At 42.0% G+C, this 16,104-nt stretch overlaps 2 protein-coding genes across 3 annotated transcripts in view; one reads left to right on the top strand and one right to left on the bottom strand.

Annotated features, from left to right (window-relative positions):
- Positions 1-1,440: 1,440 nt before the first annotated feature.
- POLR3C (RNA polymerase III subunit C) lies at positions 1,441-15,432 on the bottom strand. 2 transcript variants are annotated; one of them, XR_011259741.1, is made up of 15 exons: positions 14,628-15,393; positions 13,478-13,644; positions 12,620-12,875; positions 12,324-12,509; positions 11,161-11,249; positions 9,086-9,190; positions 8,861-8,953; positions 6,956-7,036; positions 6,677-6,728; positions 6,125-6,185; positions 5,533-5,683; positions 4,386-4,487; positions 4,227-4,305; positions 3,655-3,804; positions 1,441-2,144 (listed from the first exon to the last, which is right to left on the bottom strand). XR_011259741.1 is itself a non-coding variant. In XM_069602821.1 (15 exons), exons 2-15 carry the CDS (start codon positions 13,622-13,624, stop codon positions 2,063-2,065), a joined length of 1,605 nt encoding a protein of 534 aa, XP_069458922.1. In that variant the 5' UTR covers positions 13,625-13,644; positions 14,628-15,432; the 3' UTR covers positions 1,441-2,062. The 2 variants fall into 2 exon arrangements, 1 of the variants encoding a protein (XP_069458922.1); XM_069602821.1 differs by having other exon boundaries at positions 4,227-4,276; positions 14,628-15,432.
- The window catches only part of RNF115 (ring finger protein 115), a 73,243-nt gene continuing 71,691 nt past the window's right edge, over positions 14,553-16,104 (top strand). Inside the window, exon 1 of the mRNA XM_069602892.1 lies at positions 14,553-15,228. Coding sequence (XP_069458993.1) covers positions 15,127-15,228 — 102 coding nt within the window. The 5' untranslated portion in view covers positions 14,553-15,126. The remainder of the gene's footprint in view (positions 15,229-16,104) is intronic.

The following is a 16,104-nucleotide window of genomic DNA, read 5'->3' as shown; positions in this document are numbered from 1 at the left end:
GAAGCAAACCGGGCTTCCGGAACGTCCCAGGGGGAAACTTAGGGAAGAACCTTGGGGATGATCCAGCAGGCAATAAGTAAATGACAAAGCGGAACGCCTCTAGATCCTCAGCTCCTCTTGTCCTCCCATCTTCTGTTTAGGAAAATGATCCCTAGACTGAGAGTGATTTCTGGACTCGTGTGTCATTTCCCACCAGGCATGGGTGGAACTATGTAAGCAACCCTCAGGGCACTCTGCACACCTGTGCTAGCAGGTAACACCTCGGATTAATTACATCTATCTCTTAGCCAGACACCCAGGAAACATTCTTGACACCTTCTCTTTCTTTTCACTCAAATGGCAGCCAAGTCCACCAGATTCTACCTCCTTAAATGTTCTCAAATCCGTGTCTTAATCTCCAGCTTCCAGTGCCCTAGTTCAAGTCTTCCTCATATTCTACCTGAGATATTATTACATATCTGTACGTAGTCCATCCTAAAAGAAATCAGTCTTGAATATTCATTGGAAGGACTTAATGTTGAAGCTGACACTCCAATACTTTGGCCACCTGATGCAAAGAACTGACTCATCTGAAAAGACCCTGATGCTGGGAAAGATTGAAGACAGAAGGAAAAGGGGATGACAGAGGTTGAGATGGCTGGATGTCATCACCAACTCAATGGATATGAGTTTGAGTAAACCCTGGGAATTGGTGATGGACAGGGAGGCCTGGTGTGCAGCAGTCCATGGGATCACAGAGTCGGACACAACTGAGTGACTGTACTGAAATAGTCCTGCCCCCGCCAATTCATTCTCTACAGTTCAGAGTGATCTTTCCAAAATACAAGTCTGCTCATTTTGCTTCTCCGTGCTCTCAGGATAAGCTAAGCTACTTACCACAGCACAGCAAGGACCCACCAGTTCTTGCTCCTGCCTGTCAATTCTGGTAGGATTTATGCCGTTTTCTAGTCATATCATATCTGGTTCCCCTAAGAAACAGGGTCTGCTTCCCTCTGGGGTCTTTCCCCCTTTCACCTGGTAAATCCCTATCTTTCAAAATACAGATTGTGTCACTTCTCTTTGCCTCCTTTCTGGCCTGACCCTTTCCCCCTTCACTTCTATACTACAGCCCCCCAACACATCCTTGTACTTATTTGTCTCCTTTCATTACGTTTGTGCTAGAGGGTATTCATCTTTGCATTCTAGTACTAACTTGTGCTCAAAAATGGCGGTGTCTTGAAGGCAGAGATGGTATTGTATTAAGAGTTATCTTTGTGTATTGTCTCTACAGTTAATTGGCATTCCAATGTTTAATGAATTAGGACTAACACTTGGTAGGAGCAAACTGAACTGATTATGAAATAGGACCTAACTGCTTTAAATGAAATGAAGCTGCTGGGACAAATTATACCAACTAGTCATCTATCCACAGTACTGAGAGAGGGAAGTTACAATTGCCAGTTTTTAGGAATAATGGTGAAGAGAAAGGCAGTGATTTATTGAGTGCTTACCATATGCCAAGCACTGTGCTAAGTTTCACACACATAATTTCAGATGTGTTAGAAGCCCAGAGCTGGCAAATGTGACATTTATCCATAGATTCTAGTATGACTGCTTGGGCCAATCCACCTGCTAGCCCTAAAAATAGCTTTTATCCCCCTCTCGTGGTAGTCTTTCACATTCTCTACACTGTGTGTGTGTTTAATATTACAGTTTAACAAAGTAAAGAACAGGTGCAGCTTTTTGAAAATGGGATAAAAAGCTTAGGAAGAAGTTTTTCTCATTGTCAGGGATGTTCAAACACAGCTTTAGCTGACTTCTCGGTGGGAACTGATGCATCTAATAGGTGATTAATCTAGTTGATTTAAGGTTCTTTCTCCTGGCAGGATTTGATGAGGGTAGAATATAAAGATGGTTCTAAAACAGGATCAGCAAACTTAAAAAAAAAGACAGGTCACACTCTTTCTGGTGTACTCCGGGTGGTAGGGAGAGGGAATGTCAGCACAGAATCTGGATCTTCTCCTACTCCTTTATTCTTCCTTCCAATCCCCTCAGATCTTTGGAGGAAGACTTTTCTTCTGGGTCACTGTCTCTTCATGGTGCTCTCGATGTATGACTCCAGCAGGAAGATGGTTTCATCCACCTGGATCTCACAGGCATCCAACCTGAGTGAAATAAATGAGAGCATTTGTCCAGACTGAACATTTATCAGCACATTTAAGATTAGAGGCTGGACTGGTTACCCTCGAAAGTACTGGGCAGAAAGCAAGAGAACTAATAGCTCATTCTCCCATTGACCAAGCATCTTGTGTGTGCTAGGCACTGTGGAAATTGATGAGGATTCAAAAAACACCACCTCTGTCCCAGGAGAAGTTATAGTCTAATTTGCAAGGAGGAAAAAGCACACAGCAAAGGCACAGGTGTAAAAGGGCCTAGTGTATTTTAAAATAGAAGCTGAGAGTGGCTGAGGCTGAAAGTGATTAGGAATAGAAGGGAATACCACTTCTACTGATAATACTGATAAAAATCATCTATGAAAAACCCATACTGAGCATCATACTTAGTGGAGAACAACTGAAAACTTTCCCTCTATGATTAGGAACAAGACAAGGATGCCTGCTTTTTACTTCCATTCAACATTTCACTGGAAGTTCTAGTCTGGAAATTAGGCAAGAAAAACAAACAAAAGGCATCTAGATTGAAAAGAAAGAAGTAAAGCTCTTTCTAATTCACAGATGACATAATCCTATAGACAGAAAAAACTCAAAGGATCCACAAAAAACTTACCACATCTAGTACATGAATAGGCAAAATTGCAGGATATAAAATCAAAACACAAAAATCAGTTCTATTTCTATATATTGGCAATAAACAATTCAAAAATGAAATTTAAGAAAACACTAAAACAGCATCAACAAAGAATAAACAGGAATAAATTTAACAAAAAAAACTATAAGACTTGAATACTGAAAACATCAATGAAAGAGATTAAGGAAGAACTAAGTAAATGGAAAGACCTTTCATATTCATGGGTTGGAAGATTTAGTATCATTAAGATGGCAATCTTCCCCAGATTCAAAGCAATCTCTATGAAGGCCTATGGTGAAGAGTGAAAGGAAATGAGGAAGAAGGGACAGGCTAGTAGGAGACCATGAAAGGACTTGTATGTTACACCAAGGAGGCTGGTCTTTACGCTGTAAATAAGAAGTCAATAAAGCATTTAAAGTAGAAGAGTGCTACTATCAATCCCTTTAAAGAAACTAACTTTGAAAGCATTATAAGAAATGGTTTGAAGGGGGAGGTGACTGCAAAGGTCTTGGAAAAAGGTGAGAAGGGCATGCATGGAGAGCAAGATGAAAGGCCAAATTTGGGACACCTCTGCTGAAGTAACATCAAGAGTTGCGGTGAACATGAGACAGAGAGAGAGAGAGGAGAGAGAGGAAAGAGAGGAAAGAGGAGAGGAGAGAGAGAGGTGAGGGAGAGGTGAGGGAGGAGAAGCTGAGAATATCTTCAGAAATTTGAGTTTAGGGAAATAGGTGGATTAAATTCTGTTAATTGAGGTGAGGAGGAAGATAGTGAGTTTCAATTTGCTCATGTTGGAGGGGTGGGAGGACATCAAAGTGGATTTGTTTGGAGGGCATTTTGAAACATAGCTTTGAAGTTTGTGAGGCTTACTTGTTGACGTTGCGCTTCAGGGTCTCTAGCTGCTGGCGTTCGGGGGCTGTGATCATCTCCTCAATTTCCTGCAGTTGCGCCTCCTCTGCGCCTGTAGCCTGCATAGATGCAATGATGGCTTCTACCCTCTGAGACTTTTCTAGTAGACGCCTGTCAGAAAAACACAACTCTGAGGCATGTCCCCTAGCCTTGGAGATTTCATCTCATACACCTGGGGCATATCTCCCCCTTTACCATGTTCCTGGTCAAAGTGGACAATGTCACTCTCTAAGGATGTTTCCTACAAGTTTAATTAGAAATGTGACTTTATTCCTGAAACTCTTGCTGCTTCTCACTTGTACTTAAAGTTTGGTGCCAGTTTATATGTTGCCCATAAATTTAATCTGCAAAACTATTTCACTGGGGATATCTGACAAAAGTGTATATGAATGCATGATTATGCCAACCTAAGCCAATAATTCAGTGCAACCAGACAGGTTATTATCTCTACTGGTTTCCATTTCTGTAGGAAATTTCCCCATAAGCTTTTTGGCCTTGAAATATGTAATTACTCAGCTGAAAATGTTACTCACTTGTTTTCTTTGGTTTCAAATTGTCTCCTTTCTATTAAGTTGGCTACACTCTGAGGAGAGAGAAGAAATGCACATAGTTCTACATAAGTAGCTCAGGCGAAACAGCTAAAGGGCGCGTGAGGGTGAGACAGCTCTGTAGAGGGAATGCGGAGGAGTTACCTTGTAGCACCTGTGCAGCAACATTCGGGCAGCTGACAGGATGTTCACAGTATATAAATAGAAGGTCCGGGATGGGGCATGGTCTGGTGTTTTGGGAATTTCCTATTTGTCCACAAAAAGAAAAACAAGAGACATTATACTTTCCTTCAGAACTGGCAAAGTAAATACCTGTGCCATCTGGAGTTACTAAGCCCTCTCTTTCACCTATATTCCCTCTTCCCCAGTCATATAGCATCTGTGTTTATAGCATAATCAGCCATATGGAGGGCTGGGATGTCCTATTTTTTCCTTTGATTGTCAACATCCTGAGTGAGGAGGAAAGAGAAGGCACTTAACATTTATTGAGCAACTCTTATGTGCCAAGTAGACTGCATTTGATTTTTACAACAAACTATATTATTTCTGGAGAAGGCAATGGCACCCCACTCCAGTACTCTTGCCTGGAAAACCCCTGGACGGAGGAGCCTGGGAGGCTGCAGTCCATGGGGTCGCTGAGGGTCAGACACGACTGAGCGACTTCACTTTCACTTCTCTCTTTCATGCATTGGAGAAGGAAATGGCAACTCACTCCAGTGTTCTTGCCTGGAGAATCCCAGGGACGGGGGAGCCTGGTGGGCTGCTGCCTATGGGGTCGCACAGAGTCGGACACGACTGAAGTGACTTAGCAGCAGCATATTATTTCTGTTACCTCCATCTATCACCATTTTGTAGGTGGGAAAAAGGACGGTAGGTAATTTGCTTAGTGTAACTGGGTGATAGGCGGAGCTGTGACTCTGATTCCAAAATCCATTCTATCTTATTTCCTTTTAGGGTAGAGTACATAGCTCTGCATGCAGTGAGGACCCAACAGATGCTATTGATAGACTGACCGGTAATAAACTTAAGACGTGAGGAAAGGATAAATCATAGGAACAAGGAGCTAAAGAAAAAAAGGTACGGTGATTCTGGGGTAATTTCTTGGCTTTGCCTCTTTTTCACAAGGCCAGATAAAGCTCCACAGTTATCTTGCAAGTGCTTGCTATGTCTTTGTCAATCTTTTTTTTTCCTTTTGTCTCAAAGACAGATACAGAGTTTGTTTGAGGTTCAGAATATTTGCTTTAGCAATTTCTCTCATCCATTACCTCTGCTGGTTGGCAATTACTGTTACCTGCAGTGATATGAAATTTTCTGAGAGCATCTTATAAAGCATATCCTTTGCTTCCTTCGCTGGAATCATTGCAAAGTCTTCTACCTGCTTCTGCTCCAAGTGTTTCTTTTGTAAAACTAGACGGAATATTCTGGCACAGCGAGATCCAAATCTGGAAAGGAATAAAGAAAGCAAATGGCATGCCAACATAAATTAGCTTTAGTTCTTAGTCACAGAGGGTTGTTTAGTTCTATGTGTGGAGCAAAGACCTGAAAGGAACAGCAATCAGAGAATCCTTCCTAACTCCATTGATCAATGACAATACTGCTAATCATAAGAGTCACCAACTGCTGACTCGAATGCCTCAGTTCCTGCATTTGTAAGGAAAGGTGTTAGGAAGGCTGATGAATTGGCATCCCTGGGAATTAAGCAGCAGGGTATTTAGGGTAAAGAGCAGTAATAGATGGGATCCATAGTAGTCCAATGGAAAATGGGGCAAGATGTGCCAAGGTGTGCCTATACTGGTTGGTTACCTAGTGATCAAATCACTTGTTCAAATGGGGTATGGAAAGGAACTATCCGACCCCCAACCCTTTCAGGGTAACCACCTTACCTCTCTTGTACGACGGACTCCAGAGTGGCAGTGGCTAGAGATCCTAGGGCCTTATGCAGGTCTTTATGTAGACAGTAAAGGTCACTCCATAATGTTTTGGCCTGGATATTGTGCTCTTAGTTTTATTCCCAAGTATTTAATTTAAAATTTAAATACTGTTTTGTTTTTCACATTGGTCTCATTTATGTTATGTTTCAAAACCTTAATTAACTAAAGGTGCTTAAGTCAGGGTTTTGCTTAAGTAAAATTTAGTTGGTTAAAAGTCTGTTTTACTTCTTTATCATCAGTGTTTTAGTTCAATTTTCTAACTTACTTAGTATACTATATGTGTGTGTTAGTCGCTCAGTCGTGTCCAACTCTTTGCAACGCCATGGACTGTAGCCTGCTGGGCTCTTCTGACTGTGGAATTCTCCAGGCAAGAATACTAGAGTGGGTTGCCATTCCCCTCCCCACTTAGTATACTAAATATCATCAAATCTTTTCTAAAGTCACCCTTCTGTTTCATAGTTCAGGCTGCCTGACTGTTAAGGAAATAACCACCAATAAGGATACTGATGACATACATTCCTCCACCACTGTCGCCAGACTTTCCAACAAACTCTAGCTATTGAAAAAAGAGAGAACTTGTGTTATCTGAATGGAAAGTCCAATGATTCTGTTTCCAGAAGAGCAAATCTGGTCGAGTCGGTAGGAGGAAGCTCTCCCATCAGGTGATGGTAGAGAAATTGTCTGAGCTGGTAAGGTAGAGAATGAAGCTGCAGAAGACTCCTACCAGCTATCAGCGGCAGAAATTAATTCTAAACACAACAGAAAAAAGAAAAAAAAACTTACTGGATCATCTGCCAGCAGAGTGAGATACTGATCAAGAACTTGCTTAGAGATGTTATAGCCAACAGGGAGGGATCTGAAGATCTATGGAGCAAAAAGACACAGTGACAATGAGTTTGGGAACTTAGAACTGGTGACATTGCAAGATATCACAAGTATAAAAATGTCCCAAAGCACAGCAGCATTGTTGGTAAGAGTAAAAAACTGGAAAGAATTCACATGTCCAATAATAAGGAATTCATTAAGTACAGCATGGCCACATTAAGTGGAATGTGATATGGCCATTATAAAGAATGAGACAGATCATGAAAAGGAAGTTTGTATATACTGTCATATGAGAGAAGCAAGTTTAGAACAGTATGCAGAGTATAACCCCTTTTAAAATTTTTGTTAAAAAATATACATATACCTACATTTAAGTGAGACTATATATAAGAAGTCTGAATAAAGATATGTATCAAACTATTGACAAAGATCTCTGGGGTTGGGATTATCCAAAACTACATATGTATTTAAACTAGAGTATGTTACATACAAGAAGGACAGATTGTAAGGATTCAGTTTAATGAGTGTTGATAATTTTATATACCCATGTAACTACCATCTACAAGATACTTGCCTGCCACTTCTGAAAGTTTGGGGAACCACAACTTTGAAAAACTATACACTTCTAGGGACTTCCCTGGTGGTCCAGTAGCTGAGACTCTGTGCTCCCAAAGCAGGGTGCCCACGTTTGATCCCTGGTCAGGGAACTAGATCCCACATGCTGCAACTAAGAGTTTGCATGCTGCAGTGAAAGATCCTGCATGCTGCAACAAAGATCAAAGATCCCACGTGTAGCAACTAAGACCTGGTGCAGCTAAATAAATAAATATTAGAAAAATAACTATAATTTCTAAATACTGGTCATATAATTATTTTTGTCATCAGAAAAACATTTACATTAAAATTTTTGTTATAATAACTTAAAATTTAAACACTGTAAAAATACAACTATATTTAATATGGATAAATATTGGTATGGTTAAAAAGTAACAATATAAAGTATTTGATATATTAAATATTTTTTCAATCAAAACTTAATAGACAAAACATTAAAAAATTAAAATAAATATACTGAAAAAAACAAATACAAGCAGCCAAATAATATCCTGAGCACTAAGGCTCAGATTCCAAACAGTGAATACTTAGAATAATTAAGAGTAATCTGTACCATATATATACAACGAAATACTACTCAGCCATGGATTAACCTAGAGGTTATCATACTAAGTAGAGTAAATCAGAAAGAGAAAAACAAATACTACACAGTATCATTTATATGTGGAATCTAAAATATGACACAAATGAACTTATCTACAAAACAGAAACAGACTTACAGAGAACAGACTTGTAGTTGCCAAGAGGGAGGTGGGTAGGGGAGGGTTTGGCTTGGGAGTTTGGGATAAGCAGATGCAAACTATTACATGTAGAATGAATGAACAACAAGGTTTGCTGTATAGCACAGGGAACTATATTCAATATCCTGTGATAAACCAGTAAGGAAAAGAACATGAAAAAGCAAAGAGTGTGTGTGTGTATATATATAAAACTCAATCACTTTGCTGTATAGCAGAAATTAATGCAACACTGTAAATCAACTGCACTTCAATAAAATATATTCAAAATGAAAAAAAAAAGAATTACATGTACTTTGACTAAAATAGTGGTTTAGGTTTTTAAAGGTTGAATTCCCAAGAGACCACATATTTCATTACCTACCACCTGGGGATAATCACTGTCTCACCTCAAACGGCAAAAACCCTTTCTTTCAAGGTCCAGACCTTAACCTAATCCCAGGCTCTACATATAATAATTATAACATCCAAGAGTCTGTCAGAAAACTAGTATAAGAAGCATGCAGCTCACCTCGTTGGAAGACAGTGGCTGGGTGAAGGGGGCACCAGAGGGAGTGGTGACCTCACTCATCCGGAGCATGGTCCTCACGATCTCACTACTGGTCTAGGTATGAACAGTGAACTGGAATTCAGAATTCACTCTGCTGCGTGGGCTCTGGCTACATGCCAGTGGCCACATCTGGTAAACAGTGTAATGTTCCTGATAGCCACTGTCCCGCCCACTTAGATCTATCACCTGGTCCATCCTGTTGGCAACTGCACTGACAATGGCTTGGTCACGGAAGTGCTGATGGAATCTGTCAAGGTTGGCTTGCCAATAAATCCCATCATCTGGAATGGGCTGAAGAGGAGAAAAGTATTAGAAAGAAACATTTAGATACAATGAAGTTTTCTAGGAGGAGTTTGGATTTTACTGTTCCTTTTCCTATACAGTAGTGACTAAATTGGGTGGAGAACAAAACCATTCAATTGTGTGGATTTAGTGAAGTGAAGGTTGCTCAGTTGTGTCTGACTCTTTGCGACCCCATGGACTATAGAGTCCATGGAATTCTCCAGGCCAGAATACTGCAGTGGGTAGCCTTTCCCTTCTCCAGGGGATGTTCCCAACCCAGGGATCAAACCAAGGTCTCCCACATTGCCGGCGGATTCTTTACCAGCTGAGCCACAAAGGAAGCCCAATCAGAGGTCTACTTTTCTTTATCCTGTCATTACCTTATTTTAGGCTCTAATCTTGACTCATCTGAATGACTGTAAGTAGCCTCCTAACTAATTTTCATTTTTTTAAAATGAACACTATAAAAGAGAATAATTTGGTTTTCTGTTTTTAATCTTTTTCTTTTTGCACTGTTCTCCCCGTTTCTCATAGAGCTGTGCTTTTCCAGCTTTTGGGGTACAATCCCCCTGAAGAATCTGAAAAAAGCTATGAGTACTCTATAGAAAAATGTACAGATGAACAAGTACAGGTAGACTCTCTGAAATGCATAGTAACATTTCTAAATCGTAAATCTAGCTACTTCATTCACATGTTTAAAATTCATCAACGACTCCCCCTTATCTTCAGAGTGAAGTATAAACCTCTTAGTCGATCAAAAAATATTTACTGATGTTATGTTAGTATTCCAGGTACCAGGGTCAAGATTTGTCCTCAAAGAGTTATAGTCTATTGGGAGTACAAATAATAAATAATTTCATCTACCTTTAAATGCTGTGAAGATGAAATGGGAAAATGTGGTAGAGAATGGAGTAGAGAGTGGGCAATGGTGCTCGAGCTCTTAAAAAACAGCATTTGAACTGAGATTGGAACGATGAAAAAGAGGAAACTACATGAAGATCTGAGGAAAAGTATTTGAAGCAGAAGAAATCCTAGGGACAAAAGCCAAAAGCCTAGAAAGAGCACATATGACCTATTTGAGGGACGGAAGGAAGAGCTGAGATTGGAGAGCCTTGTCTCCAGCATATCATGCCAAGTCTTAGTTCATGTAAGGGATAAGAATCCATGGTAAAGATCTGGATTGCTTCTAAGAGTAGTGGGAAGTTATTAAAGGAGTCAAAAATCAGTGATGGGTTTTTTTTAAAGGAACAATTTAGCAAGTCATTTTGGCTCTTATGTAGGTATGAAAGTAGGAAGGGAGACCACTTAGGAGAGCGTTGGTGAAGTCTTGACTACAGTCATAGTGGTTTGGACTAAGGTGACTGGGAATGGTAAGAAACAGTCAGATTTGAATTGATTTTTGAAATTGGGTTGACAGGTTTTACTGTAAGGTCAGATGGCTCCCAGGACTTTGGTCTAAGCAAATGGTATCCAAGGTGATTGGTCTTGGTGATGTTCCTAAGATGAGGAAAGCTTAGGAGGGAGTAGATAGCTAGGAATGAGAATCAATTACTCTGTTTTAGTCATACTACTTTTGGGATGGTTATTAGACATCTTTATAGGGATGCTGAGAAGGCATTTGAATGTAAGAGCTCAGGCCTACACATATCTTTCTAGACTCATTTGTGACCACGCATCCCTGTGGGTCTCTATAGTCCAGCCACAATGATCAAGTTGAACTTTTTCTAAGCCCTTTATTTGTGCATAAGCTACTACCTCTGTCCAATGAGGTTAAGCCTCAGAAGGGAGACAGTAATGGGCAGTATAGAGACAGTAATGGAGTGCCTTCTTTGTTAGTCTGTCCCTGGCCAACATTTGATGAAGTTCATAATCCCACTACTTCTCAACCCAAGAACCTTGAAGCTCTTCAGGGCTTGGTATCTCAGTGCTCTTCCTGGCTGGCCTCAGGGTGAGGACTCCAAGTCCAGAAGCATCATTACCTCTTTGTTATCTGTGCTCTGTTTTGGTCTCTTGGCCTTGGGCTCCCCAGTAGCATCTTCGTCAGACGATCTCCTCCTTTTACCTTTCCCTGCCAAACAGAACAGTTGCACTGATAGGCTACATCTCCTATGATGACAGGAAATTGTGGAAGGTGACAGCAGGTGTCGCTATCCCAAAGACATCTGTAGTGGCCTCTAGGCAAGAGATGTTGAGGAGACGGAGGAACTACAAGAAATTCAAGTTAATGATGAAGTCACCTGAAACTCAACATGTTCAAAAAGAAACTCATAGTCTCTCTCCCTCAAACTGCTCCTGTTCCAAGGCTTCCTTTCACAGTGAATAGTATGCTCATCCTTCCATTACGCCAGCCAGATGTCATTCTTGATTTCTGTTTTCCTCATCCCTTCTATGCCTAATTATTCACTGGTTTGTCTACATTTACCTTTGCCCCTTCCTTTTTGCAGACAGAAACATATTTTTAAAATGCAAATTAGATCATGTTACTTCCTCTAAAATCCTTTAGTAGTTTTCTTTCGCATCTAGGATAAAGAACAAGTGCTCTATGAGATCTTGCATGATCTATTCCTTGCCTATCTCTCTAACCTTATCGTATGGCTCTCTTTCCGTTGCTCTCTTTGCTTTAACTACACTGATCTTCTTTTAATTCCTCAAATATACTGTTTTTTCCCTCACTACAAACAATTCCTTTTGCCAAAAATGCTTATCTTCTGTACCTCTTCACACCTTACCTCACTGATTGGCTCCTACTTCTGCTTCAAATCTTGGTTCAAATGCCATTTTCTCAAAGAAGCATGTGCCCTAAACTCCCAGGGAAATCTGATCCCCTGTTATATATTTTCATAACACTCCTAACACACTTTTCATACTTTTCCTTCACAGTACTGATCACAGTTTGTTAGTTACATATCCATGAGTCTATCTGATTAATGTAAGCTTCCTATACTAGACTCAAGCTCCATAAGGGCAGGGACCATAATGTTTTTTTCATCACTTTATACCATAGTATCTGGCATAGAGCAAATCCTTGGTAACTGCTTCATTGGTTAACAATGAAAACATTCATTTAACAATCACTATGAAACGTTCAAGAAAGAATCTACAATTAGGGCAAGTCACAGATCTCAGGGTCAAAATTCCTTACCTATCAAGCTCAGCTTAGGAACGAGGTACATGTCCTTTTCATTGATGACAAGAGTGGGGGCAGGTGGTGGTGGCCCAGTATCTGAATTCTCAGTGGCAGGCACCAAAGGGCAACGCTGCACAAAGTGTGTGTCCACTAGTCGCACAAATGTGTTCGATACCTCGGCATAGTCCATGGTCTTGCCATCTGTATGACAGGAGGAAACAGGCAAATGAGACGGCCTCAGGTAGCTAAGGGTTCACTCCTGCATCCAGTCAACCTATGCTTTTGTTAACAACTGTGGATACAGTACTGACCCTCCATAGTCTCTGTGAGCCTATCTGCTACTTTCTTCACAACAGCTGACATTGTCATTTTGCCATTCAACAACAGCTCCTCAACAATCAGCTCTCCAGTGTCACTGTATAGTGTTTTGGCGGTGTAGATGTACCGGGGATACCTAAGCATTCGCAACACCCGGTTGCACTGGGCTTCATACTCCACCACGCCACGTTTGTGCACTTGATATATCACCAAGTTGTGCTGGATGAGGACACAAAGGGCTTTTTTTACCTAGAGAGGATATAAAAGAGAAGAAAAATCTGAAGATGCAGTTCATTATTGCTGGCAAGTTTTGTCCAACAGTTTCCTAAACATCAAGAGACAGCTGCAAATTGCTCCCTCTCTCCACTGGAATAGTTAGTGAGAATCGAATGTCAGTGGAAAAAATCAGGAAGATTCCTTACTATGATGTTCATATTTCCTCCAATCTTTATTTTTCAAAGTACAGTTTACTTTCCCTATATTATTCTCATTCCTAAAATGTAGTACTGAGATTAATAGACTCATTATGAATAAATGAAGTATGGGATAGGAGGAGCAAAGATTTGCCTAAGAAGCCACAAGGAGCCAGAACACTTTGAGAAGCAGAACCTTGGGCCCTATGTCTCAATCTCTCTCTCCTCTCAAATAACACCATTCTGATTCTAGGGCAGACTTTGCTCTTTTCCATTTTGTGGGGTTATCCGGTCTCTTACTCATGTCTGACTCTTTGCAACCCTATGGACTGCAGCACATCAGGCTCCTCTGTCCTTGTGGGGCAGGCAGTAACAATATTAAAGGGTAGGTAAAACAAATTAATGAAATGAAAGCAAATTGATGTGATCCAAACTTACCTGATCTAGTGATGTTCCTGTGTCATGGGCAATAACTCTTAGGGGCTGGCTGCCAGTTCTGATTAGGTGGACTCCAATTTTTTCTACAATCTCTCCAAAATGCTCTTGCAGCAACAAAGAACACAGTTTAATTTCTGCTTGAGTCATTATGCTGAGGAGTCTCAGAGCTAGAAAAAAAAACACAACAGTATGATGGGAAGTTTTTCTTTTATGTTGGGAGCAGAATTGCTGAATGTAAATTCATGTTCTTTCTAGATGGCAATTTGACAGTAGATATACCAAAAGCCTTAAAATCTTGCATCTCTTTGACCTAATTCTTTTGTTTTAGATATTCTGTTCCAAGGGAATGATAAAAATATGTCACGTCAGAATACTGATATTCTGGGAACCTAATAAGTGATTATTTCAATAAATTATGGTATATGCATGCAATGGAATTCTATGCCAACATTCACAATACAATATGTATTAGTGTAGGAAATTATTCTGTAACTGAAAGATGCGGGTTACAAAGCAAAATGTAGAGGAAAGTTCAATTACTGAAAAAATCCCCACATGCATGCATGGAAAAAGAAGACTGGAAACCTATGTATATGAGATTTATCTTTATGGGATCATGTATGATTCTAATTTTCTTGAAAGACTGGGTGTAGATGGTTTTGCGATCTATCACAGACTTTAGATTCTATACTTCATTGTTTCACTCCTATTGGGAGTGAACAGGCAATGACAACTTTGCAAAGTAAGTTAGGAGGTAAATGATAGCTTTTCAACAGGGTGTTTCAGATAGGAGATGAAGTATGTTGTTAGCAGGGCAGTACTTAATTTTGAAATTTCGATTTCTTGACAAAGTAGACACAAAAAGAAACAGACATGGTTGACTATATAATCACAAGTGCTATCAAACACTGGTTTGTTCATCTATTTCTCCCAATCCCTCAGAAGCCAACCAAGACTATGCCTTTCAGCTTCACTATCCCCATCCACAGGTCTTTGGGGACACATCCCCAGACCCTCTGCCATCCTCGAAAAGGATTTCTAGGGAGCCTGGCTCCTGGCTCTTCACTCCTTTCCTGCTGGTTCCGGTTCCGGAGTGGATGCCCGGGTCCAGAGACAGGGCTGCCTCGTTCAGACAGCATTTTCCACTAACCTCTGGGTCAATGCAACGTAACGCCGCCGAGTTCCCCACGACTGCTTTGTGAGGTTCCCGCTGACCGCCCGGGCAGAGGGGGAGCCCAAGGTTCTTTGGCGCAGGAGCACGGCCACCGAGGAGGACCGGCGAAGAGGAAAAACATGTGCCGATCTACCCCAGCGTTTCGGTGGTTTCCGGGGACGCTCTTTCCTTCTTCTCGCTGGGAGTTTGGAGGACCGACGAGGGGCTGTTTGAAAAGCCGGCCGGCGGGCGGCGGCGGGCGGACTCTCCTTCCTGCGCCTCTTTGGTTCTGGGAGGCGGGCCGCGGGGTCAGCCGCCGCGCCACCGCCTCTGTGGGCCGGGCGGACTCACGTGACTCGCGCGGGCTCTGGAGAGGCTGGCGGCACTGAGGAAGCGGCGGAGGCGGCAGAGGAGGCGACAGCAGCCGGGAGCCAGCGGCCTGGCGAAAGACCGGCCGGCTGCCCTCTCGGACGGACAGCCGTGGCGAAAGAGAAAAATGGCGGAGGCTTCAGCGGCCGGGGCCGGCGCGGGCTCTGCGGTTGCCGCGCACCGGTTTTTCTGCCACTTTTGCAAGGGCGAGGTCAGCCCCAAACTACCGGTAAGAGCCCGGTTCCTCTGCCCTCCGGCATCGGCCCGGATTCCTCTCCCAGATGGCCTGGAGTGGGGGTTAAGCTTCCCACACAACCCCGATTCACCTGACATCGGTCTCTCAAGTACCCTGCTGCCCGGGCGTCTCGGCCCAGGCTCCGCAACTCTCGCTCGGATGTTCCACCTGCCCTTCACTTTCTCTCCCGTCTTGACCAGCTCCTCCCATCCCCCCCGCCCCCCGCGCTCCATTTTTAATTTTTTTTGCCTTCTTTATTTAGCAAGTTCTCTTCTGACACGTCGCCTGTTTTCATGCACTCTTCTTCACCTTGTCTCCTTCCCACGATGACCTCTCTTTTCCTGCATTCCATACTCTTTCCGCTGTTGCCTCTCACCTTTATTCCTTTTCCACTTTTTACCAGATCCCCCCCCCCCTTCCCTCTTCTCATTAAAGCAAAATAGCGGATTGCTGAGAATTGCCCTTATTCGGTCGTCCCTAGGAAAGGAAGCAAGAAAACGCGGAGAGAAAGAGAGGGTTGGAAGGTAACTGGGATGGAGAGGGGGATTTTGCTCTTCAGGGGTTTCCAGTATTCTTCTGAAAGTGAAAACAGCAGTGTGCTAATGACTTGCAGACTGCCTGCGCTCCCTATCACTATTGAAGGAAATGGCTTTAGGAAGAAGGCAGAACATATTGTTTCAACTTGCATATTTTGATTGTCATGCTGCCAGTGTCTTTAGCACCACCTGCCTTACTCACCCTTCCTCCTCTGGTTCTCTCTCTCCGCTTAATAAAAAAGATCTAGGACAGAATGCTGGGGACTGCATCATCTAATGTAAAATTGGTTTTCACTACTCTCTGCCAGATTTTGTTAGTCCCTAGAGAGGTAGT

Source organism: Ovis canadensis, chromosome 1 (genome assembly GCF_042477335.2).
Source record: "Ovis canadensis isolate MfBH-ARS-UI-01 breed Bighorn chromosome 1, ARS-UI_OviCan_v2, whole genome shotgun sequence".
NCBI lineage: Eukaryota > Metazoa > Chordata > Mammalia > Artiodactyla > Bovidae > Ovis > Ovis canadensis.
This window is presented reverse-complemented; position numbering and strand designations above follow the sequence as displayed.